The sequence below is a fragment of the Falco cherrug genome, chromosome Z (genome assembly GCF_023634085.1).
Source record: "Falco cherrug isolate bFalChe1 chromosome Z, bFalChe1.pri, whole genome shotgun sequence".
Taxonomy (NCBI): Eukaryota; Metazoa; Chordata; class Aves; order Falconiformes; family Falconidae; genus Falco; species Falco cherrug.
In genome coordinates this window covers 77,972,561-77,997,822 of record NC_073720.1, presented here as the reverse complement: position 1 = coordinate 77,997,822, position 25,262 = coordinate 77,972,561, and the positions used below count along the sequence as shown (strand labels likewise).

At 39.0% G+C, this 25,262-nt stretch overlaps 1 protein-coding gene across 3 annotated transcripts; it reads left to right on the top strand.

The window, feature by feature from the left end:
- The first annotated feature begins 85 nt into the window (after window positions 1–85).
- ARSK (arylsulfatase family member K) lies at window positions 86–24,878 on the top strand. 3 transcript variants are annotated; one of them, XM_055699257.1, is made up of 9 exons: window positions 210–238; window positions 2,104–2,200; window positions 6,150–6,279; window positions 8,298–8,457; window positions 14,752–15,034; window positions 18,519–18,690; window positions 20,125–20,349; window positions 23,307–23,531; window positions 23,618–24,878. In XM_055699257.1, the coding sequence occupies exons 3-9, from the start codon at window positions 6,201–6,203 to the stop codon at window positions 23,890–23,892; spliced, it is 1,419 nt and encodes a 472-aa protein (XP_055555232.1). In that variant the 5' UTR covers window positions 210–238; window positions 2,104–2,200; window positions 6,150–6,200; the 3' UTR covers window positions 23,893–24,878. The 3 variants fall into 3 exon arrangements, with proteins under 3 accessions (XP_055555230.1, XP_055555232.1, XP_055555231.1); XM_055699256.1 differs by lacking the exon at window positions 210–238 and adding an exon at window positions 305–1,327; XM_055699255.1 differs by lacking the exon at window positions 2,104–2,200 and having other exon boundaries at window positions 86–238.
- Window positions 24,879–25,262: the final 384 nt, after the last annotated feature.

Here is a 25,262-nt window from a genome sequence, read left to right as displayed (position 1 = left end):
CGCTGAGGGAAGCGACCGGGGCCCCATCGGCAGAATCGGCTGTAGGGGCTGTCGCTGCCCTTTCTCCGAAGAGGCGGGTCACAGCGCGGGCACCATGCGAGGCGGCGGGCCGCTAGGGCTGGCGCTGCTCCTTATGGGCGCCGCGCCCTGGGTAGGGTCGAGGCCGCGGCCCGGCGCCCAGCCCCGGCCCAACGCCCAGCCCCGGCCCAACGTGGTGCTGGTGGCCTGCGACTCCCTGGTGAGTACGGGCGCGGGGCCGGGTCGCCGCGTGGGTGAGGGGGGGCGGGCGGCGGGGACTGCCTCGGTGGGGACGTCGCGCAGGTCCTGGCGTGGCCGGCACCTCCGAGTATGTGGCTGCGAGGAGTTTCCGTGGCTTTACCCAGGCTACACCCGCTGGCCTGCGAAAACAGGGGTGGCTTTTATTCTCCATTACCTCCACGGGGTGGAGGCCTTGCTTGGGACAATGACTGCAGGTCTCCCGTGTCGCTGAGACGCAAGTAACTCTTGTATTCCAAATAAAACTGGGCTGTGCTCACCGGAGCGTGCTACATGTTTTCATCAGGTGCGTTATGATAGGCAGTACTTCTGCATAGGTGGTTCCCGCAGCCAGCTGGGTACATAGGGCCTGGCAACAGCACTGTGAGGCAGGGCAGCAATTCATGCAACAGACCTGGCGTGTAAAATGAATACTTTTCTGTTGGTTTGAAAACCAAAAAGGAAAGGAGGGTCACTAAGCCCTATTATTCTAGCCATTGTAAATCCTAAATTAGGTCTCTGCAACAGATGGGATGGAGAATTCCTGTCAACACAGATGGAATGAATGAGTTAAGCTGTTGGGCATCATATATTGACTTGCTCAGACTTTTATGAGGTATAACAAATGTTACAATAAACTTGTCAGATGAGTGTCTAGCTAAGCGGATAAAAGAGACAGTAGGTACATTGTTATAAATTTCTAATGGCTTTATTACATGATTTACTGACATACTTGTTTTAACTCCCAGACAGGTAGAAAATATTTTATTTCATTCACAAGTCCTAAGTATTTCCTTGCTTACAGCTAAAGAGAGCACATTTTTCACCCTTTTCTCACCATGCTCCTATCTGCCCACCCAGCATACTGGTAGTGCTTTTATGAGGGGTTTACTCAGACGAAATGGAAGGCCTTGGTTTCTCCACCTTGTCTAATCTCTCCTTCCTGGTAAATCAGACAGAAGCTCCACGGTATTACTTTCAGGGACTTTCACATCTCATCACTTCTCATTCACTGTTGAGAAATCAACAGTTGACTCCCAGTCATCTCAGAATTCCATCCTTGACTGTACAGGTAAGTGCAGCACTTGACCTCTTGCCTGCTGCCTGCTATTCTTGAGATGAATTCTTCCTAAGTACTTGGTAAACATCAGTTACCCTTCTTCAGACCCTTTTTTAAAATATGTTTGCTGTGATTTCAAAGATAAAGCAGTAGTTCCTTATTTACTTTTCTTTCTCTGACTGTATTCTTTGTTTATTTTTATTTTATTTGGAGGATATAATCTTATCATCTCTCTTAATGTTTCAAAGTGATATGTGGTTTTTTAGATGAGAATTTTTCTCCACATTTTCAGCTTTTATTAAAACTATTATTTACCAATAAAATGCTGAATTTTTAATAATTTAGGTCCTGAGAGTTCATCAATGGGCAGTTTGTCTCCAGATGCTAGCAGCAGCAGACAAATGTTAGTAAAGCTTCTGTATGTTGTCCTGTAACCAGGAAGATTCTTCTATCTTACAGGGATTAGTGAGGTAGCCCTTACAAAAATGAAAGACAACATCACAGACATCTGGGTGTTTCTTACAAAAACAATTAGGAACAAGGTGCTGTTTCTGAAAAGTATTTATAGAATCATAGAATCATTTAGGTTGGAAAAGACCTTTAAGATCATCAAGTCCAACCATTAACTCAGGACTGCCAGGTCTGCCACTAAACCATGTCCCTGAATGCCACATCTAAACGTCTTTTAAACACCCCCAGGGATGATGACTCCACCACCTCACCAGACAGCCTGTTCCAATGCTTGATAACCCTTTCAGCAATGAAATTTTTCCTAATATCCAATCTAGACCTTCCCTGGCATGACTTGAAGCCGTTTCCTCTTGTCCTGTTGCTCGTTATCTGGGAGAAGAGACTGACTGCCATCTTACTGCAGCCTCCTTTCAGGTAGGTGTAGAGAGCGATCAAGTCCCCCCTGAGCCGCTTCCTCTCCAGACTAAACACCCCCAGTTCCCCCAGCCACTCCCCATGGGGCTTGTGCCCCAGCCTCTTCCCCAGCCCTGCTGCCCCTCTTTGGACATGCTTCAGCCCCTCAATGTCCCTCTTGCAGTGAGGAGCTCAAAACTCAACACAGGATTCGAGGTGCAGCCTCACCAGTGCCGAGTACAGGGGGATGATCACTTCCCTTTTCTTGCTAGCCACACTGTTTCTGACACAAGCCAGGATGCTGTTGGCCTTCTTGGCCACCTGGGCACACTGCTGGCTGATGTTCAGCTGGCTGTCAACTAACACCTCCAGGTCCTTTTCCACTGGGCAGCTTTCCAGCTACTCCTACACAAGCCTGTAGTGTTTGTGTAGTGCATTTGAAGAAGACTATGTTAAAAGAATCATTGTGTTGTGTATGTTTTTTAGGAGACGGATTTGAAGGCAGAAATAGATTAACCATTTTGATCACATCACTAGTAGAGAACAAGAAGAGTTGGGTACTGTTGATACTAACAGTTTTTCTGGGGAAAAAAAGCTTAAGGTCCTGCAGGCTGTTAGAAGGTATGGGCTTTCATTTCAAAGTGTGCCTGCCTTTGTTGTGGGTGATGCTGTCTGTGAAAGACTCGCACCTCTTCCATCAAGCATGACAAAAATTTTCTTCTCAGTGATGCTGGTCTGTGTTTGGCCTCCAGAGCAATGACCTCTTGCTCAAACAGTCAGCTTTCTGCTGTTGGGTCACATCAAGCACTGTGAGGCTCATAGGGCTTGCTGGTAGAATGTGCTACTTCTTTTTTTTTCTCCTAATTTGCTACTTGAAGTTAACTGAGTGAAGACAGGCTTTGCTTGCAGTGCAGCTCAAGTTCCTGGGTGAAATGTGCTTGCATGTGTTACTCAGAATAATTGTATTGCCTCGGATATTTCAATATCCGCAAATGCTACCCAATTCTTAGAGAGTAGATTTCCAGAAACAGTTGTAGAGTTTCACCTTCTCATCCTGTTAAAGAAGCTTACTTCATTCACTGAATAGACATGTCACCTGTCTGTCTGCAGTCAAAAGAATGAATTCTTGCCTCCAGTTGTTCAAACAAATAGTGTCTTTGCTGGGGAAACTAGTAAATGCGTTGTTGACAGGATGACACATCAGTCACTTTCTAAAGAGCACTTTCAGCCCGAAGTTCTTTTCAAGATCATACTGTAGATTAGATGACAGGTTTATATCCAGTTTGTCCTACTGAACGCCTGTTCCAGTTGCCATTTGCAGCAGTGTACAAAATCAGGTAGTCGTTTTTGTGTTACGTTCTGATCTCCAGTGGCCTGGTTTACTGCATAGTTGTCCACTGCAATGCAGTGCAGGGATGCCACAGTTAGCTCTGCTGGTGCCAAATGAAGTGCTTCTCTCTACAACACCATGTTATCCAATAGAATTTTTGTGCCAGAAAACAAATGGAATTATTTCCTTCTGCATGCATTCCCTGGGTGGAACTCTAAACAGTGAAAAAAATGTTAGTCTCAGACTGTGGACTTGGTACACGAACGATGGATAGGTGGCTAGTGAGGTAATGAGGTGCTCGTGCTGTAAAGTTAAAATATTTTAAACAATGACAGAATAATTGTAATCTTAAAATATTTCAGTAATGTTAATTCCAGCTGTGGAGCACAATTATGCTGTGCTTAACTCTGTTTTCTGGGTTCTTTCTGAAACCTTGCAAAATCTGATTATGTAGAGTATTCTTTTTAAATTCTCACTTGGATGATTAGTGCCTACCCCTGGGCATGTGTAACGGAAGCACTAAGGTTTTCCCTCACTTATTTTTGGTGTTGGTTTGTTTTGGCTTGGTTTTTTTTTGTCTTCTCACAAATTATTCTGGAAAATTCAACTAGTAAAACTAAAGTGAAAATTCGAAACATCTGCTGATGTGCAGAAAAGGCATAGTATGAAATTGACATGAAGTCTTACGTTGTCTGATCTGCATTCTTGAAAAACTGAAGACAGAAAGAACCAATTGTCCTTTCTATGTAAGTTTGTGTAATGTTTCATAGGGGAGAGCACTGTGTTTGTTTCAAACAGTTATTTTCAAAACAAGTACAGTCTTTTACAAAAATGCATTTCCTTACATGAAAACTCTAAAGGCTAGTAGTTCTCAAAAGTCATGCATTGATCTACCTGCTTTTTGTTCTAAGCTGATAGCATTTTCTGTTACCCTTTGGAGTTTACACTGTGACTCAAGATGCCTGAGAAGCGTTTGTACCTGTTTCAAAGGTACTGCTATTTAAAGGTGAAATTTCACAGAAGGTAGTAAGGCCTTGGTCCTGCATCCCTTGAGACTGTACATGTTCTTTACATTTTGAAGTTGATGGTCCAAGGTCTCCATCTGAAGCGAGCATGGAGTTTTTATCAGTTGACTAAAACTACCTATTCAGTGTTAAGAGAAGGTAACTCCCATGATTCAACGTTGGTTGTATCTGCTGGTTTTTGGTTATGATTCAACAGGAGCAAAGCGGTCATTCAGTTGAGTATTTTCTGTTGAAGACATAAGATCTCAGTAAATAAATGTTTTCAAGATTTCTCACCAAAAAATTACAGTAAAAGCCACAGTGCATTTGTTCTTGATGTCATGTAATAATGAGTGTTGGCTTCAGTAGACACCAAGAACCCATTGTGACAAATTAGGCTTGTGCATTGTGTGGCATGGAAAGCAGTTTTTGTAGGCTGCTGATGGTGGTAGTCTGCATGGGGATACAAAGTTACTGCAGGGTTACAAGCCCAATCACATAGAGGCTGTTTTGCTGTGTTTTCTCATATAGGAACTGTTTTCACCTAATGAAAATAATTTAAAGTAACTTTGTAGGATGGTCTGTTGCCCATATATGGACTAGAGGTAAGTATTTGCATGCTGGTATTTATTATACAGATTCTGATGTTGTAGTTTATACATTGTCTCTTGAACAAATGAGCGAGAAGCTGGTGAATTTGTAACCAGCGTTTGATGCATTGTCCTGGCCTTCCTAACTTGCAAACTAAATGCTGTGCAAAACACAACTTCTAAGCTACCCATGCTTTAAGGTGTTTGTGCTTCTGTCACAGATCTCAGGCAGGGTTAGTCAGATGCCTGCATCTGAGTAATGTCTCTAATTGGGAGTTCTATTTAAACCGTGCAGATTCACTGTCACCAAAGAGCCAACCTGTAAGGCTGGAGCTAAGCCAAGGCGTCTTACTGGACCAAGGAAATACATACAGGAAACAGGAAAAGACAGTGACCTGAAACAGGGCAATCTACATGAAACCTGGTTTCACATCATCATAATTTTGTACACTGAACGTACCAATTCAAAATTTTGGATCTTTTTAAAGTTACTGGTTAAAAACTCAAGCTAAAGAAATAGGTAAAATGAAGGATCAATAAAACATCAAAAGGGAACGATGGCAGATGGCATTTCAGTGGGAGAACAGCCTTCCTTCAGCTTGCAGATCACTTTTCCAGTCTGTAGTTATAAATAAGTTCACAGAGATGTGGTATGGATAAACCCTTAAAAAGAGGAAAAGAATGAGGGTGAGAGATTGGTTGTGGTTTCATAGAAATACATACCAGTGCACCCAACTGCATCAAGATTCAGACTGACTCCTTTTCATCTTTTACCATACCTAGCCCTGTTGGATGCATCATGGGAAGCTTAGTATAGCAATAGAAAGGAAGTGGTTTTACTATGAAGAAGGCCAGTTGTCCTTTACATTCCTCTTTTTCATAAGTAATCCATTTTTTATTGATCTAATTAAATATTCTCAATGCTTCTGTTTTCCATACCCGAGTAGAATTGGCTATATCGGAATAGTACAAATTCAAGGTAACATGTCTATGCAGCCAATAGTTTGGGTTAATGCCGTTTATGTGTTGTTTTTCTCTGATTGCAGGATGGACGCTTGACATTTTATCCAGGAAATCTGACTGTGGATTTGCCTTTCATGAATTTTATGAAGAGATATGGCACTGTCTTTCTCAATGCCTATACCAATTCTCCAATTTGTTGTCCTTCCCGCGCAGGTAGGACCGAGCAAAACATCAGATAAATACTTGCATGTGTCAATTTAAGTGTGTGGTAATGATGGGAAATGTCAAAGGATTTAATTTCAGTATATTTGTTTTGTTTTTCAGTAAATTTTTTAGTTTGTGTGTGTATTTACATAGTATTCACATGTTTGATCTGTTTCTCTTTCTTGTTTCTCATGTTTCCTCCCTTTTTTTATTTTGTTCTTTTTCCAGCTGTGTGCAGCCTCAAAGCTGTTTGTAGACTCCACTAAAGATTCAGTATTTTTTTAAATCTTTAGCATTTGTGGAGATATCATCAGTTTGTTTGCTACAGTGCTGAAGCTGCGCTACTCTCCCTTCCCAATACAAAGTTAACAAATCTCTTCCCTGTTCTTGGGGAAAAGTATTAAATAATAGCAGCTGAATAGCTTGGTGGCTGCTAGCACTGCCTGCCAGTGATGTTTATTCCACTCTGTTAAATATGTAATTTATCCTTCAGTAACTTTAATTGAATACTTCAGTATTTTTCTTTACTTTGCTGCAATCACTGCCCTGTGTTCAATTTCACATTTGCAGAATTTGCTGGGAAGTTAGAAGGAAGCTATATTCTTGAATCAAAGGTTACATCTTAAAACTTTACTAGCCCTGTCAGTTGTTGCGAAGACCCTCCAGAGCTGATGTAAATGGATTTCATCTACAGCTGAAAGGCAGATCCCCCTTCCCCTCAAGTACAAACTGGAAGAAGCGACCTGTCCTGACTGCAGCAGGCACAGGCTGTCAAATTTAGTGTTAGTGTTTAGTATTCCATTTATTGATAACTTAGTCCCCTTTTCTGTTTCTCAAGGTCACATTTTGAGTGAGTGAGATTACATGAACATGCTATCAGTCTTATTTTCTTTTTCTTGATTTTTGAGTCTTTCAGCCAGTCTTGTCGAGAACAATAACTTTGTGTTAGGTTATTTAATTTTTTGGAAGTTTTGTGAAAAAGGCGTCTAGTTTTCCCAGTGAGGAAAAGACTGCATGATGAATTCAACAATTCATCAGCTCTACTGAGCAATGTAGGTGGCCCATCAACATCATCATGACCACTGGTCAGTCATCACAAGTGTAGCTCCAAACCAGTGGGACATCTCTTGTTTAACCAGTAGCTTGGAGACCTGCAAGAACTGAAGGTACATCTATTGTGGAGGTGTCGGGGATGATACTAGAAGAGATGGTGGGAAGGAGGACTTTGAGGTGGGAAAGGTAGGAGTATTCACATGGCATAGGCGTTAGGATTGACATGTTGTTTGTGCTTACAGGATATTTCCACTACTTATAGAACAGCTTAGTTTCAGCTTAGGACTCCTTTAGACTCTAAATTAGCATTGGGAAGAGTGAACAATTCTCAACAAGCTGCAAAGAAACACAGGAATTCACTAATAAAAACTTGCCATTTAGTTCCTTTGCAACTCTTCCCTTCATTTCATTTCTTCTTGTCCTCTTCTTTAATAATCTCACTTTGTTTCTGCAGCTGGTAGTGAAACAGATTATCTGAAACTGAGGGTAAAACTGAGGGCATATAGTATTTATGAAAATAATATACTGTAATTCTCTCCAAAACATACCTAATTTTAAATTTTAATCTAACCAGAATAAGGGGAGATAATACTCTGGAACACATGTAAATAATGACTGTTTCAGCAGGATCTGTACTACCATGCTGTTTTCTTTCTGCAATCAGTAAGATTATTTCCTGATCTACAGAAAACCCTGATTTAATGATTGCATAGTGCCTGAAGAGATGGGACCTTCTTCTGCAGTTCTGGGGGTTATTTTAGTAAATGTTGTTACTCATATTGATGATGAAAATAAGATTTGGAAGAGTAATACCTTGTATTCCCTGCTCTATTGAACCACAATGAGGAACTTTTACCTCTAAAATAACAAGAGGATTGATCTCATCTCAAGAATATTCAGCTTACATTTAGATAGGAAGTACCAATTACTTGTCAAAAAAATGTATTTTTTTTTCTTTCTTTTTCTTCCCACAGCTATGTGGAGTGGTCTTTTCACTCATTTAACAGAATCTTGGAATAACTTCAAAGGTCTAGATCCAGATTATGTAACGTGGATGGATCTCATGGGGAAGCATGGCTACCGCACACAGAAGTATGGGAAGTTGGACTATACTTCTGGACATCATTCAGTAAGGTAATCAGATAAGATTCTCCTGCTATGAAATAGACAGGAGTCAACAAACTATGTAACAGTCTGGCAAGTGATTTCTGTCTCTGATCGGAACGGTATTAGCTTTACTGTAAAAGAAATTGTGTTAGGAACCTAGCAGGGGTCTGTCTTGCAAGTTTTTGCAGAAGCAAGCATATCCCATACAGATGCACTTTGTCTTTTACCTGTAGCTGGAAGGTGGATATCAAGACTGTGTTTTTGCCCAACATGAATTAAAGTTATTTTTGATTGTTGGTCTTGCTCGCTAAGTGAAATTCATAAACCATTTTTGCCTTGCCTTGAGACTTTGTGGCTTGATTATACTAGCAGTGTAGGAAAAGCAGAACAAGGAAAAATTTGATAATACTCAAATATTAAATCTACCATCACAAAGCATGATGTGGGCTTTTTGTTTTCTTTTGAAGGCCTTTGCTGTTTTTATAGATTTGTGCTGTTGTGGTGGGTTGACCCTGTCTGGATGCCAGGTGCCCACCAAGCCACTCTATCCCTCCCCTCCTAACTGCACGTGAGAGAGAAAATATGATGAGAGGGTCATGGGTCGAGATAAGGACAGGGAGAGATTACCCACCAATTACCATAATGGGCAAAATGGACTCAACTTGGAGAAATTAATTTATTGCTAATTAGAAGTCAGAGCAGGGCAACAAGAAATAAAATCAAATCTTAAAAACACCTTTCTTCCATCCCTCCCTTCTTCCTGGGCTCCACTTCACTCCTGATTTTCTCTCCCTCCTCTCTGCCAGCAGCACAGGGAAACAGGGAATGGAGACTGCGGTCAGTTCATCACACATTGTTTCTGCCACTCCTTCTTCCTCAGAGGGAGGACTCCTCATGCTCTTCTCCTGCGCCAGTGTGGTGTCCCTCCCATGGGATACAGTCCTCCACAAACTTCTGTAACATGAGTCATTCCCACAGGCTGCGGTTCTTCACAAACTGCTCCAGCATGGGTTCCTTCTGTGGGACTCTTCAGGAACAGACTGGTCCAGCAGACCTTGGTGTCTGCAAAATTGTTCCTCTCGTGTGTTCTCACTCCTCTCTGGTTGCAGTTGTGCATTTTTCCCCCCTTCTTAAATATTTCATCCCAGAGGCGCGAGCGCTGTTGGTGATGGGCTTGGTCTTGTCCAGCGGCGGGTCCATCTTGGAGCTGGCTGGCATCGGCTCCATTGGACATGGGGGAAGCTTCTGACACCTCTTCACAGAAGCCACCCCTGTAGTCCCCACCCCGCTACCAAAACCTTGCCACACAAACCCAGTATGACTACTTCCTATGCTGTAAAGCTTTCTTTTTTTAAAAAATACTTAAATTACAGCAATTTAGAGTTCAGAGCATAACTGCATTATATTCAAAAAGTAATAAGCATAATGTGTCTGGACAGTTGGGACAAAATACGCTGTCTTACTTCTGTGTGGTTTTTATGAAGGTGCACGGTCTCCCTGATTAATAATGATGTCCTTGGTTGATATTATAATAAAGAGCAGTTTTTTCTTTGATACTAAACAGGTCAGAGTTACTTAAAATTTCCTTGCTTCCCTCACTAAAATGATCATCAGAAGCTGAAAGGTCACATTAATAGTTAATAGTGTGTTGCACATACACACTGCTTTTCATCTACAAAATACTTTATAAATAGTATCCACTTCAGAATCTGGCCAAAGTAATAATCAGTTTAAGACTGACAAAAATAAGAAAGCTTTTTTCACTTTCTCTATACCAGTTCTATGTCGGAAGTAAAAGATTATTCAAATGCAGACTTACAGCAAAAACTTCATGTTTACTTACTTTACCAGACAGTGTACATATTTATGTATGTACTACTGACGTTTCTCTCTTGTAGGTGTCTGCAGCTTTTCTTAGTAACTTGGCATTTAGCTAGAAACAGATGGGTGTTTGACCTCTAGTCTTTTGGTTTGATTTTTTTTTTTCTGAAGACTGCATTATTCTTAAGACTTTTTGGGTTTTTCCTGTCAGAAACAGTACTTACACAATGTACTAAAAAGTCATCTGCTATAGTATTACCGTGATTCTTTGTGCTTGCTTATATGAATGCTGGGAAAACTTTCTCTCTGGCAAGACAACTGAATATTAAGGTGAATGCTTAGAGATGGTGGTGGTGTTGTAATGTAGAGATGTTACGTTGTGACTGCCTCAGGCATTCATGCTTTTCAAAAGAGCTGAGTCTTAACAGCATCCTGTGAAGTGCCAGTAACAGACCATTCTTTGAGAAAGCAAAAGGTCAGATTTTGTGCTATGTAATGAAGCAAGACATGAATAATTCTGTGAGTGCATCATTCTGAAGCATTTCTAGAATAGATTTTCAGTAAATTACTCTGAAAAATGTAAATTATCTGCAGTATTATTCAGACTCTTACACTTTTCTTCTGAATCACTTTTGTGCAGGGAAAATTTTGGGTTATCTAAATGGTATATAGTATGCACTCACCCTGCCCTTTAACTGAGATGGAAGAAATGTTTTATAACATTGCAATCTGTTTATCTCTAATCCAGTGTCACTCTAGGTTTAAAGAAGAGCAGCTCTAAGTAATTCCAGAAGTTCCTGGCTGTTCATATGATAAGTGGAACACCAAGTTGGCGCTAAAGAAAAGGTTGGTTGCATATAAATGTCTGGATTGCAGAAGCCTTGCTTTCATTTGCCTGAGCTGAAGGCCATTGGTGAATCCTGGCTTCAGTACAAAGGCCTTCACATGGGGAGAGCAAAGCTGAACAGATAGTCCGTAGTTCTCAAATTTTAGTGCAGGAATGAACACAAAATAAACCTTAATGTAAGACTGTATAGAACAGGAATGTAATTTTTATGTTACTTAACTTTCTAAGTTGGTAAACTCTTTCAACTTACAAATACTAGGATTTGTGTTCTGAACAGGATTGCTGGCATGTGGTAGGGCAAGGGATGTCATTTGATGAGGTCTTTCCTAGTTTTCTGTTGATTGGCAATGATGAAATGTTATTTTGCATAGGTATTTTACACTCTTTCGGAGTGAAAAGTTACTGTGGTGTGATGCTGTGCCTTGAAATCTTGCTTACTTCAGTCTTCAGAAACATTAGGCAAAAAGCCTTTTTGTTTCCGTATTGTAGCTATCTTACTGTATTCTGGTTTTCTGTTGGAGAGGAATGGCACACAGTGTGCAATGACCTGGTTGCCTTCCTTCTATGAGGATGCTACTGACAAGTCATCTGTATGGTGATCTGAGCGCGGACAGCCCCTTCTCCCGTACTGACCTGTTCGCTGGTATCATTCACATTCTTGCCTATGGATGCACACCACTGCTTTCACCTTGCTCTCATAGTTACTTTGTCTGGTACTCTCATATTTCAGTGGTTCTGTCGATACCATTGTAAGTATTTTTGTAACATCTCCACAGATGAGAAGTAATTAATCAATTCAGGGTTTTGCAAAACTGTAGCAGCACCAGTATCAGTGCAGTTAAAATTGTGTACTCTGATTTTTCTTGTTCTGCCATGTGTAGATTCATCTACTTTAATGTGAGGCTGAATTCTTAGGCACTTCAAAGGTAACAGAAAAGTACTGTGGTGTTGCAGTTTTTAATTATCTTTTCTCCTAGGCCTTTTTCCTACATTTCCACCTGGTGCAAATCTTTTATACCATTTTTCCCTTCAGTGAGAGTTTTAGATCTGTACTTAACAGGATCAAGCCCTTATTGTTAAGTTGAATAAATGCGGGTAGTATTTGAGAATAAACAAAAATAAAACGCGGTTAGTCAGCCTTTCTATACCTGCACAAGAGGAATTTGGAAACAGCAGTTTACACTGGTTTTAATTCAAAAAATGGAAATGCCAAATAGAGTTCCTCAGTCAAAGAAAAATTTACATCTCATTCCTAGCATGGCATCTGTGTAGTCATTTAAAAACCCTAAAAAGCCACTTAATCTAAAAATAGTGAAGAACAGTTATGACAAAGGTTCCTGTTTATTGTGGTGATAATTAAAATGTCCTGCTGATTTAATTTCTTGTTAAAAAGGAGCCTAGCAAAGGGACATACAAGAGTTCAATTAGCACAAGGTTCAGCAGGCAGTATTACCTCTTTAGAAACTTTTCTTCCACCTGTGTTGTCTTTAAATGACAAAACCACCACTGCTCCCTGATCCCGTATTTACCTAATAAAAGAGTAATTGTTAGCTTTTCTCCTGCAACATGTTTGACATAAATGGATTGTTTTGTCCTAACCTATTGCAAATGGCACATTGCTAACTCACATCATCTTTGTAACTAGAGAAGTTCACATATCTTAAATATACAGATATGTAGTGAAATATACTAGGTATCCATTTGAATGTGACTTACTCATAAGATAATTATTCATAGCTGTGAATTAATGAGGTGTGAGGAAGAGGGCTCCTAGGAAGTGCATACAAAGCATACTAACAGAAAGAGCTGGATCTTCACCCTCTGGACTGTTGAGTACACAAAGCCCCTGCTTACTGTCAGAAAAACTCCATGTGTGCTTTTGAATGTTGGTGGCTGTCCTCACTTAAAATTTAAAATAGATGTAGTTATTGACTCCCATGTATTTATTTTCACTTGGGTTAATAATGGTGGTAGTTCATCTTCAGTGTTGCATTGTTATATTCCCGTCCTTTACTTAGTGGCTTTTTTTCCATTGTATGCTTGTTAGAATCACTGGAGTACTGTCCACTAGCAAAGGAGATGTAACCCCCCCCTTCATTTCCATTGAAAGTGTTGGAAATTTAATTTAATTTCTAAAGCTTTTGAATAAATATCTGTCAAGTCTTTGCTCTTTTAACAAAGATTTGAATCTTTATTGCCCCCCTTTTCAACTTTCTGCCTGGCTTTTTGAAGATTCATATTTTGGCATATCTTTTTCTCCTCTTCTGCCTGATGTTTAGTTTTCCTCATGGGTGTGTCAAAACACCTCCTTTATTGCTCTGGAATGTGAAAGGGTCTGAAGCAGATATTTTGGGGTTGGGAGGGGTTGAGTTTTGGGGATTTTAGTTTAGTTTATTTTACTTGATCCTAACCTCATTGTGATTGGATAGAGTGGTCTGTGGCTTACATGACAACTTCTGTATATGTCAGTATTATGATATTAGATGCAATTTGATGCACCGACACCCCCACACACACCCTCCTTTACCATAATTTCATATTAGTATTTATGATACGTGGTTTCTTTATAGGCCATCTACCTACCTTAACTTGTTTTAAGTAAATTGTGTAAGCTTGTTTACCTTGAAAGTGTGAGCCTAAACCAGGAGTTAAAACAATTAAAAAAATTGTTGTTACAGATAATTCAGAAGAGTTCTTCTGGAGGTTAAAAGCAGACTGGTAAAATTCCTGTGATGACAAAACTGGTTAGATGCTCTTTAAACAATAGAAATGATGCATTTTGATGAAAGTACATAATCAAACCTTGAACAGTTTCGTATTTTCTTTTATTATTTCTTTGATTATATTGGAATTGCCATGAACAAAAGGGAGATTAGTCAAGGTCTTAAATGAGCTGTTTCTCCCCAACACTTGTGTACAGCAGCAGTTGTGGTGTCATTCGCTCTGGCAAAGAAACAAGGACATCTGCAGCTCAGATTTCTCAGTGTTTTGGAGAGGCAACAGTTGCCATGATAATAGAAAATCTGTTCCAAAAATATTTTATCATTAAAGTGTTGCCTTTTTTTTTTTCTCTTCTTGCTTTTTCTATACCCTTCTATATTATTCCCTTTTCTTTATAGCATTTATCCATTGTATCAACAGCAATTGCACAGAATAAATCAAACGATTTTTGTCATAAGTGATAGTGTTTAAAAATGTTGTAATAGTACAATCCAAGAAAATATGTTGCCTCTAAAGGAGCCTCTCCAGGCAAGTTATTTCCCATGGGACTTTTTCAAGTAACAAAAATCTAAGGCCCTCTTTACCAGATAAATAGGGTTGAACCCATGCCAGAATAGGGAGCCGGCTCAACAAGATGGAGTGCTATTTCTAAATATTATTTTGTAGATGTGAGGAGAACCATTCTGGCATGAGGTTATAATTAATATGAAAGAAGATTCAGAAGCAGAAAAAAATGGCTCAAGGTCAGAGTATAAAGTAGATGCACAATAGATACTGATCAGTTGAATAACAACTCTTTATGTAGGAATTACAAATAGATTGCAGCTACAAGTATAGAGGAAGTTCTTCAGGAATTCTTAACTCTTTTGACTTGGAGGAAAACTGAAGGAAACTTTTTCCACTGATTATGTATCTTGTGTATATATTTTCAGTAACCGTGTGGAAGCTTGGACTAGAGATGTTGACTTCCTGCTGCGGCAAGAAGGGAGACCCATGGTAAAGCTTACTGGTGACAGGAAGCATGTGAGAGTGATGGAAGCAGATTGGCAGAATACTGATAAAGCAGTGAAATGGATAAAGGAAGAGGCCATTAACTTTACTCAACCATTTGTTCTTTACTTGGGACTAAATTTGCCACACCCATATCCATCACCCTATGCAGGAGAAAATTTTGGATCCTCTACATTTTTAACATCTCCCTATTGGCTTGAAAAGGTATGTGAAAATGAAATTTAAATATACATTTATTTATAACAGTACTTACTATGAATAGTATTTTATTCCTTACATGATTTTTCAAGTCAGACTCAGTTTTGATATTTCGGTACACAGTAAAAAAGTACTTGGATGGGATGGTAGATTTCTGATTTAAGGGTAAGCAAACAGAAATGAAGAATTTCTCCTTGTTATAGGAAAGGGCTTGTTAGCAGTAGTCACTGAGTCAATAAAGAAATTTAAAATTTAATGGCTAGAAATACGTTAAACGGAGGATGAAATTGTTGCTACACTTAGCTGTAATTTTTTTTCAGCAATGGTCTGAAGTTCATTGGTCACAACATTCTGTATTCTGCTTGTTATAAATTATGCTATATGTAATCATTCTGTCTGAGTTATTTTCTTTTGTAATAGGTATGTATGTATTGTAATAAGTATGTAATTGACATGAGGCAACATAAGTCTCTTTTCTGCTAACTTCTTTCCATGCTGCTGTAGCTTTTCAGTCTTTTTAGAGTGCAGTAAAATTCCATTGAAATAGAGTGCATAAAATCCCATCCTATTCCAGTATGTGGAAAGTTGACAGATAGCACTCCATTCCAGAGAAGAAGAAAATATTTTTTTGCTGTCTTGTGTGCTCTCCAGGTGCCATTATCTTATTTTATATATATATATATATATATATATATAAAAATATAAATGGGTTACAATAGCTTTCCCTGCATAAAAGCATTAAAAGTCTCTGCAGCTGAAGAACTGAGAATTAGGTTTGAAAAGACTTTATGCTTTCTTCAGAAAAAAACATACACAATTTATATAACTCATGGCCTTTTCTGATGGGGAACTGCAAAATCTCTTTATCTAGGTGCAATAAAAATGGAAAGACTTAGAAAAAAGGATATACAAATCAAGTTTGAGAGATCTGAGTTTCTTTGTAATAGTGAGGGTTGTGGGTTCTAGAAATGGTGAGAAGTTTGTGGGGAGAGGAAGAGCATGAGGGAAAAACCCTTCATTTGTAAAAAGCAAGTTCTAGCTTGGGTATTCAGGAAAACTTGCTAGGTGCTAACAGCTGGGTTAGACGTGTCTTGGGAAGTGGGGATACCTTCCATCAAGTCACAGACAAAGTTATAACATCTCTGACAAAATTGTTGTCATCCTTAATGCAGTTATTGCTGAGGTCCTTTCACCACTACATATACATACATACTCAGTTGTGTGACCCACATATTACCATTTATTGACCATTGGCTGATTCTTCTGGGATGTATCTGTGTTTTGGCCATGGAAGGAGCAGTCTTTGAAAATGCCAGAGCTCAATCTCATGAAGAAGTTTGAGTGCAAAGATGAACTTGACTTAAATTGTGTTTACTAGGGAGCTTATACAGAACGGAGTATCAACTCGGTATGTTTATGAAACCCTGTGTTGCTAAACTAAGCAGATGGTCCCCTCTATTTTGCACAAACTGGCACTTTTTCAGGACGTGTGGCTTCTTTCCTAGCTATGAAATACAACAGACAGACAAAGGCATTATGACTTTGTGAATCCTTCAAACTAGGTTGTAGTCCTATAGAATAGAGTTCAGTCTTCTGACAAACGATGGATGGAGAGAGACACTCTTTGCTCCCATTATATCTTAAGCAACTAATAAATACCCTTTGAGAAGTCTAAAATGTGAGTTTATTTAGCCAAGGACCTTCAGCAATCAGGAGATGACTGAAGCAGTTGTCTGCTATTATTCTGTTTTCCATTATTTCTTCTTGCAGCCTATTTTCTATAGGGCCTAAAAGAAATTTATGTTTTGGTATGTCTGTCTGTCTATTACAAAGCCAGGTTTTATCCCTGTGGGCACTTACAACTCTTGGTGTCTTAACAGCTGTTTAGATGTTGGTCTCTCTGAAGTAACAGATGATAGGAAACAGCCTGAACTTGCACCAGGGGAGGTTTAGACTGGATATTAAGAAAAAACTTCTTCACTGAAAGGGTTGTTAGGCAGTGGAACAGGCTGGCCAGGGAGGTGGTGGAGTTACCATCCCTGGAGGTATTTGAAGGACATGTAGATGTGGCGTTTGGGGACATGGCTTAGCAGTCGGCTTGGCAGTGCTGGGTTAATGGTTGGATTTGGTGATCTTAAAGGTCTTTTCCAACCTAAATGATTCTATGACTTAATACGTGTGCTAGGTAAGAAAGAGTATTGACTGTCATGGGAAGTGGAACTTTATGGGTACTAGAACACATGGCTGTAACAGCTCTGGTGGTCAACATGATGTTAGCATGTGCTCAAGAGACAGACACTATGCTAGTAGCTCCCTAGACAGCTCTCAGTCATCCATGCCACACATGGGGCAAAACCAAATGGGGTTCAGCAGGGTTTGACACTTAAATTGCTACACCAATAAACAGGGATGTAATGCTTCCAGGGGCAGCTTTGGCCTGATTGCTTTTGTGCCGCGTGGAGGCCCTTGGACAGTATTTCATCTTGGGTATTTTATCAGGAGCCAGCGCTACACGTTTGGGGCCAGCTCAGGTGTGGAGCTGTGGCTGCAGCCCTGGGAAGGTGCTGGACAGGCACCAGAGTTCCTGTGCCATAATGTAGGCCTCGCCTCTGTTTGTTAGAGAAGATTTTCAGAGGTGTGGTTTTATTATTTAATAAACTGAAGTTGTCCATACTGAGATTACATCTTCTCTGCTTTGTGATAATTTGTGCTTTAAGTCCACAATATAGGAGTAATTAACTCTGTTAAACACAGCACGCACTTACAAGTATGACTGCCTAGGCTAAATGTATGTCAGACTTTGAGGCTCTAAAGCTGGTACTGCAGCACACAATGTCTGTGACTGCACAGTTTGAATATAGAAATCCAGCATTATTTGTAATTGTTTGGTTCCCACTTTTTAGTTTCAAACTGATCTTACACTGCATTATAACTAAATGGATTGACATCTGTAGAAACAAATAAAAAAGTATTAGAAAATTGGACTAATGTACTGAATTGTTTTTATCAAGATGTCAAGACTTGTCATCCACTGTCCTGCAGACCTTCCCAAATTTAAGTGAATTTCCATGTTGTTCTGTAAGTTCACTTAAGCTCCCATTATTTTTTGTACATATGCTTTGTAGTTATCCTACTTTGATGAGACACTATGCCAGTATTTCTGTATTTTCTCTAGAGTACAGTTCTAGAAGATTGTTCTGCAGTGTCTGTCTTAAAGAAAGACATCGGCTGGTAAAGCATATATTTTTGGCCCCTAACCTTAGTTTCTAGCAGAATTCAAAGCTTTCTTTTAAAATCACTTGATACCTGGGGAAGCAGAGGGGAAGTATTGAGGAGGTAGCAGCACCATGTAACATGTAAGCAGCTGGTGTTTCCTGGACAACAAATTGATTGCTCTGAATTTATGCTAAAAAGTTGTAAATTAAATCCATTCTTTTAAAAATTCTTTAATTTAGTTGCTGAAGTAATGTAAATTTCCTCTCATTTTTAGGTAACTTATGAAGCTATTAAAATACCCAGATGGTCTTCTTTTTCAGAGATGCATCCAGTAGACTATTACTCGTCTTACACCAAGAATTGCACAGGAGAGTTTACAAAGCAAGAAGTGAGAAATATTAGAGCATTTTATTATGCTATGTGTGCAGAGACAGATGCCATGCTGGGTAGGTAATGTTTCATTATACGGTGGGTTTTCTTGTGCTGAATTTTTTACAAAAATGCTTATAGGGGCTTTCTTGGTGGTGGCGGGGGGGGGGGGGGGGGCGGGCAGTGTAGCAGAGCAGGGGGGGAACCACAATTCAGATCTGGGACTAAGTCACATGACTGTTGCTTACCAGTCTATATGATAAATAATTGGATAGCTTTTAAGGCTGTTGCAAGGAGACAGAGCACTCTGAAAAGTAATCACAACCACCAGTCAGAGGCCCTGTAAAAGCCCAGTAAAACATTACTTGGCTCATATACAACAGAAGCAGAATACTCTTTGATTAAGTTCTAACTAAAATAATGGAAACAGTTGTGAAGGGGACAGACCAGCAAAGCAGAGCTGGAAGGAAAGATACATTTTAGGGCATAAGCAGTTTCCTTGGAGATTTTTTCAAATGCATAGACTGGACGACAGCTATTACACATAGACTAAACAATAAGGTTACCTTTGACGTCACCTTTAGCAGCAAATTATAAAAAGTTAGAAGAAAAAAGAAGAATTAATTAGGCATTCCGAATTCTTCCTAGTTTGCAGTAAGGTCTACATACATAAAAGTTACAATGCAAATCGGTCTTCATTTACAGTATCTTATTTCTTAATTTGAGAAGTGGCCATGAAAGAACAAGAATTTCCTTGTATTCTAATACAAAATTAATGAATAAATAAGCTAATATTTTAGCAATGTTAGAAGTAATTTAAAAGACACACATCTACTCTTCCCCATTTTATGAAAGAAAAGAGATCAACACGAGCCTGACAGTTTTAGGAAATTAAGGTATTCCCAGGTAGCTGCACTGCAGTTTAATTTGGTAATGTATTTTAAGTTTTTAATGTCTGTTAAGCAAGAACCATCTTAGTGTTTTAATGTTAAAGATGTGTAAGTGCTTTGCCTAATTACCAACTTCATTGATCTTGGCCCTGTCTGTGTTGCACAAACGCGTATGCAAAGGGCTTCTGTGGGTATGTTGGCACAGGGAGGAGAAACTTCCACTGGTTATATATAAGGTGGATACGTCAAGAGTGCTTCAGCCTAAATGTCAGAACTTCTCATGACCTATTTTACTGCTGTTTTAATAACTATTACTAGTTATGCTAGAAATTAACCAAAAGTGACAATAGCAGAAATGGAGCTTGTCCTGTGGTGCATCCTTGCTTTTTGAAATTTTTGTGGTTGTTACCCTCCACACTTCCTTGGGAGCCAGACCCTTGCAACTCATTGACAACTGTATGTTACTCTGGGCCTGAACACTTTGGGCTTTGCCCTCTGTGGCAGAGAGAGGAGCTTCCAACCCTCTGACTAGGATTTCTCAGTGTTTCATGCTGCTTTGCAGGTACTGAAGTTGAAAGGATTATTTTGAACATATCCTTTTCAATATCTTTCTTGTTGCAGGTGAGATTATTTCAGCTCTGGGAGATACTGGGCTACTTAAAGAAACAGTTGTTATATTCACTGCAGATCATGGAGAACTTGCCATGGAACACCGGCAGTTCTATAAAATGAGCATGTATGAAGGAAGTTCGCATGTTCCTCTTCTAGTTATGGGGCCAGGCATAAAAGAACAGCAGCAAATACCAAATGTGGTATCTCTTGTGGATATATATCCAACTATGCTTGGTGAGTCAAGTCATTTCACGTGATTTTCCCCCCCTCCCCAGTTACTATTATTACCATGCATTTGTATTATAATCAGAATTATATCTCCTTTTTGTGAGGCAATGTAGCAACACAAAAGGAGATAATTTATCTGTGGAGCATACATATGGACTTAATACAAAATGCAAAAATATGATGTCAAAATTAAATAAAGGAGCTGATGATGTTCCTTACTACTGTTAACTGTCATCAACACAATTACAGTGAATGATTATTTATAGGATTATTTTTGTTTTATCACCTTTTTTTTTGTAACAGTCACTTCTGCTTTAGATATTAATAATCCCTGCTAGTCTTTATACCTGATGGTTTACTGTAGAAATTACAGTGTAAATGCATCCAGAGATGAGATTAAACCTGAAAGGATAGCAGGTTCATTATCTTATCAAAGGAATATCCTTTATGAAGGGTCATGTGGAAAAAATGTGATAAAAGCTTTGTATAGAAAGGGCAAGTGTAATAGTTTATGATAATGGATATCCATTCTTACTTTCTTGGATATGGAAATATTTGTTATGGGGCAGAAAAATCAAATAAAAAGAACTGACAATGAATTACTTACAGATGGAAATTACTTTTAAGAGTGAATTTTTGAACAGTTACTTGTGATAAATCATGCAAGACATGAATCTCACTAGATCTAAACATTAGGTGAATTCACTATTTGAGGCTTTATCTGGGATCTTTTAGGCTAGAAAAATGTTCTTTTCAAGGCAGTCTGCAAAGCTTGCCCTTCAAGAAGTGTCATGTGTATACTGCAGTTGCCTGAGAGATCGTGGGGCAGTAGGTAAAATGGTACTTCTAGCAGTAAAAGCCAATGAAAAATCATTTTCTGTACTGTTTTAAGTTGATTTTCTACACAAACGATATTTATCTGCCTCTCTCCTCTCAAAACTTCTGAAGCAGTTGAAAACAGGCTATAAACTGAGTAGCTTTCTCTTCCAAATTCTGATATCAAATCTTTTATATATGTAGTCATCTGTGTTAGATGTGGTTCTTCAGTAAGTTCTGGTATCATATGTAAAGAGTTAAAAATATCTTTTTTTCTTCTTTGTGCCTTTTCCCCAAGTAATATAATTGGTCAGATGGTTTAACATCCTTCCTTCTTGTTCTTTTCCTCCTTCTTTTTTTCTTCCCAGAACTTTTAAGTCCTTTCCTTCTGTTCTGGCAGTTCCCCTCTCCTGTAATCTGAATGTCAAAAAAGGCACTTAGCTCAAGATAAATGTGAAAACATGAAGAATCATCTCTGTCAACTATTATCTCTTCAGGCTGCATGCTGCTGCTGACTAGTGAGGAAATAGATTTCAAGTCTTTTTTTGTGATAAATTTAATCCCTTTGCTTTCAGTTGTCTCAGGGCAATAATCTCTTTTAAGGCGCCGTCTAAATGTTTTGCTCAATACTTCCTCCTTTATTGACTTCAGCATTCAGTGCACCCTATAGTGAGTGTGGTACAGAAGTTTTGATTCCAGCAGAATCTGGGTGATACAGGTAATTCAGCCAGGATTTTTTGACAGGTTGTAGCATAACCTTTCCTCCAGACAGCACTAACTTTGTTGGTCTGTACGGAGGTACCTTTGGATCTCTGTTGGAAAGCAGGAACTACTGAAGGTGCCAGCCAGCCTGGAGCATTCTTCACATGTAAATGCAGTTACTGCAATGAATAGCGTTACTGGTTTCGGATGACAGAAGAGGAAGGCCTACATCCCTTTTTCATTTGTTCAAATATCATGTATTTTTTCAAGTTTTTAGCCCACATGCCAGAAGCTACTGGGTTTACATGTTACAGGTCTTCCTAGTGCTTAGTCAAATGCTGGCCTTTTTATTTACTAGAGGAAGAACTACAGATTATTGACAGGTATATATGCTATAGAAGCAGAGGAGAAAAAGGAAGGTATGTGCTGATGAAGGGAAAAGTCACCTGTGGGCAGTTTATATATCTGAGTATCACCACTTGGCATAGCACAGAAGATAAAATACTACCACGGTGCTCTGTGAAATGGAAAGTGTTGAATTTAGATGACTACATGCTATGTTCAGTAGGGTGATTTAAAACATCATTACTGTCATACCCCATTTTCCAGACACAACAGAGTTTAGCTAACATGCTTGGGATTCTCATCCGTGTTTTTCAGAATGTCTCTGAGAGTCTTTGCAGCTTCTTAATACTGATCTGATCTTTGGAAGCCAGAGATGTTTTTAAGTTGATATGAAGGAAGCTTATTCAAGTTACAGCATCTTCTAGGGGCCATCTAGCAAGCTATAGAGTCATCCAGTTTTTCCATATGTGCACTGTATTGATACCACCTCTGATACCATCTTTATCTCCAGCCCTGCCAGAGAAGCAAGTGGCCACGTGTTGCTCGGTTTCCCCACCAGTTATAGGTGATAACTTATAAAGGCCACCTTTCGTAAAGTATTTTGTAACTCACTGATAAAGGATGCTAGACAGGTGCTTAGCACCATTATTACCAAAGAAATGAATGGTTAGGCTATGTTGGATATGGAGCTTTTAGGGTCCTTTCATGGTATGACATCTCTTTCTCCTGCCTGATATGGTCAGAGCAGGAGGGAAGGGTGTAAAATGATTAAAAATAACAAAAAAGCACCACCTATCACTGGAGGCTATTATGATCAGTTAATAACTGTTAAAAAGTTAAAAACATCTGTTAAAGATTGACTTAGACATAGCTGATAGTGCTTTTGATCAAGATAGTGGGTAGCTCACTTTGGAAAGTTCCTTAAGGTTTTTCTTAATATTTACGTATGTTTGGTTCCTGTGTTCTACAAGAAGAATAATTACAAATGTTTGTTTTATTAATGAAATAGAATTTATGTTCAGACATCTGTAGCATTACATTAGGGTTTTTCAATCACAGTTAACTGCAGTAGTGTTTTGACTTTGTATATCTTTGCTCAGATGTAGCAAGAATTCCTGTGCCACAGAACCTCAGTGGATATTCGCTTACACCGCTGCTACGTGGAAAGGCTGAAAATGAAGCGTCAGCCAGAGGGCTTCGGCCCTCATGGGTGCTGAGCGAGTACCACGGATGCAATGTCAATTCTTCCATGTACATGCTTCGAACTGGCAAATGGAAATATATCGCATACTCAGATGGCCATTCAGTACTTCCACAACTGTTTGGTATGTTACAACCTCTATGTTCTAACTGACTGAATTGATTTACTTAAATGCAAATTGGCTTTTAACTGACTTTTTCTTTGTTCCAGACCTTACTGCTGATCCAGATGAGCTAACAAATGTTGCCGTAAAATTCCCAATAATTGTACATTCCTTGGACACACTACTTCGCTCAATAGTAAACTATCCAAATGTTTCTTCTTCTGTTAAGGAGTATAACAAAAGACAGTTTATCAGTTGGAAACAAAGTTTGGGCCAGAATTACTCAAATGTTATTGCCAACCTTAGGTGGCATCAAGACTGGTTAAAGGAACCAAAAAAATATGAGAATGCAATTGACAAGTGGCTTAGTCAAAGTAAATAAAAACCACCTAGATTTTATATAACTAATGATATGAAAACATTCTGCATTTGTAATATTATGCTATATTTCAAGTATTAGTTATTCTTATATAAGCTATTGACAGCAAAGATGCCCAAACAATTACTGCTTTGTGTGAGAAAGCCAAAAGCATTTTATGTAACTAGCCAGCGCAACAAATCTAGATTTTTAGATACTACAGTTCTGTAACACTTAAGTGTATGTAGGAAGGATAGTACTTAAGTACTAATTGCATGTATGGAATATTTACCTGGTTGCAAAAATGCAGAGTATTAAGCATTAGAACTCACCACAAATTTTCATTTCTAAGGACAGACTAAAGCAAGGATTATAAAATTTAGTGGAGTCGGATACCAATTACAGTGGAATGTGCTGGAGCCAACTTTCCATCAAGGCAGATTTTAAGTCTACAATGAATACACATTCATCCACCTTCGAGAAGCTATAGTGGTTAAAATATAATCAGAAAGTTAACAGCTAGTACTGGTCTGAATATGGATGCAGTTTATTCGAGTATTTACTGTGTCAGCATTCCTGTTTCATATGTGGTTGACTCCATCTTTTCAAGATTGGCTTTCTATCTCTTGCTTTTGGATCTGGTACTTATCACTCCTTGCTGTTCAAATAAATTTCATAATATGCATAGGCTACTAGTTGAACATATGTGCAGGTGAAGAGGAATCTGGTCACTGTCAGAAATTAAAAAAACCCACAAAACAAACAAACCCCTCTGATGATAAGTAATAGTCTGATTCGCATAGCATAAGATGAAAGCTTCTTGAATAAATCTCCATTATGCAGTGAGATTCTGCAGGCATATGTTTTAATGTGCATCAGTGCGTGGAGAACTGGAACCTGAAATGTACACAGAGGAGACAAAACTGAAGCTTGGAGAAAAAGTTAACATAAAAATACTATTTGACATTTTTTGAGGGATGTGACCAAAAAAAAAAAAAAAAAGCAGTTTTTGAAGATGGAAGATTTAGCTGGTAACTCTTCTGCTTAAGAAAAACATAATTGTAGCCGCACTTAGGTTTACTTATTCTTGATCACAGTTGTTGCTGCTATAGTAACAACTCAGGATGACATTATACTTCCTGCGTGAGTGCTTTCTAGAATCTGTAATGAAGTGCTCACCAGTAGCAGTAAGCTAGTAAAAATAAACTTGAAAAATACTTGTGTTTTCTGACAGCTAAGCACTCCACATGCATTTCATAAATTACTTCCCACACTAGAATTAGAATGTTTTAGCTGTTTTCTACATCTGTGTTCATAGGACATTAAGCCTAACCGTACACTACTTACTGCTATGGTAGCATGTTTTCCAGGTTATTTGGGGTTTTTTGTGGGCA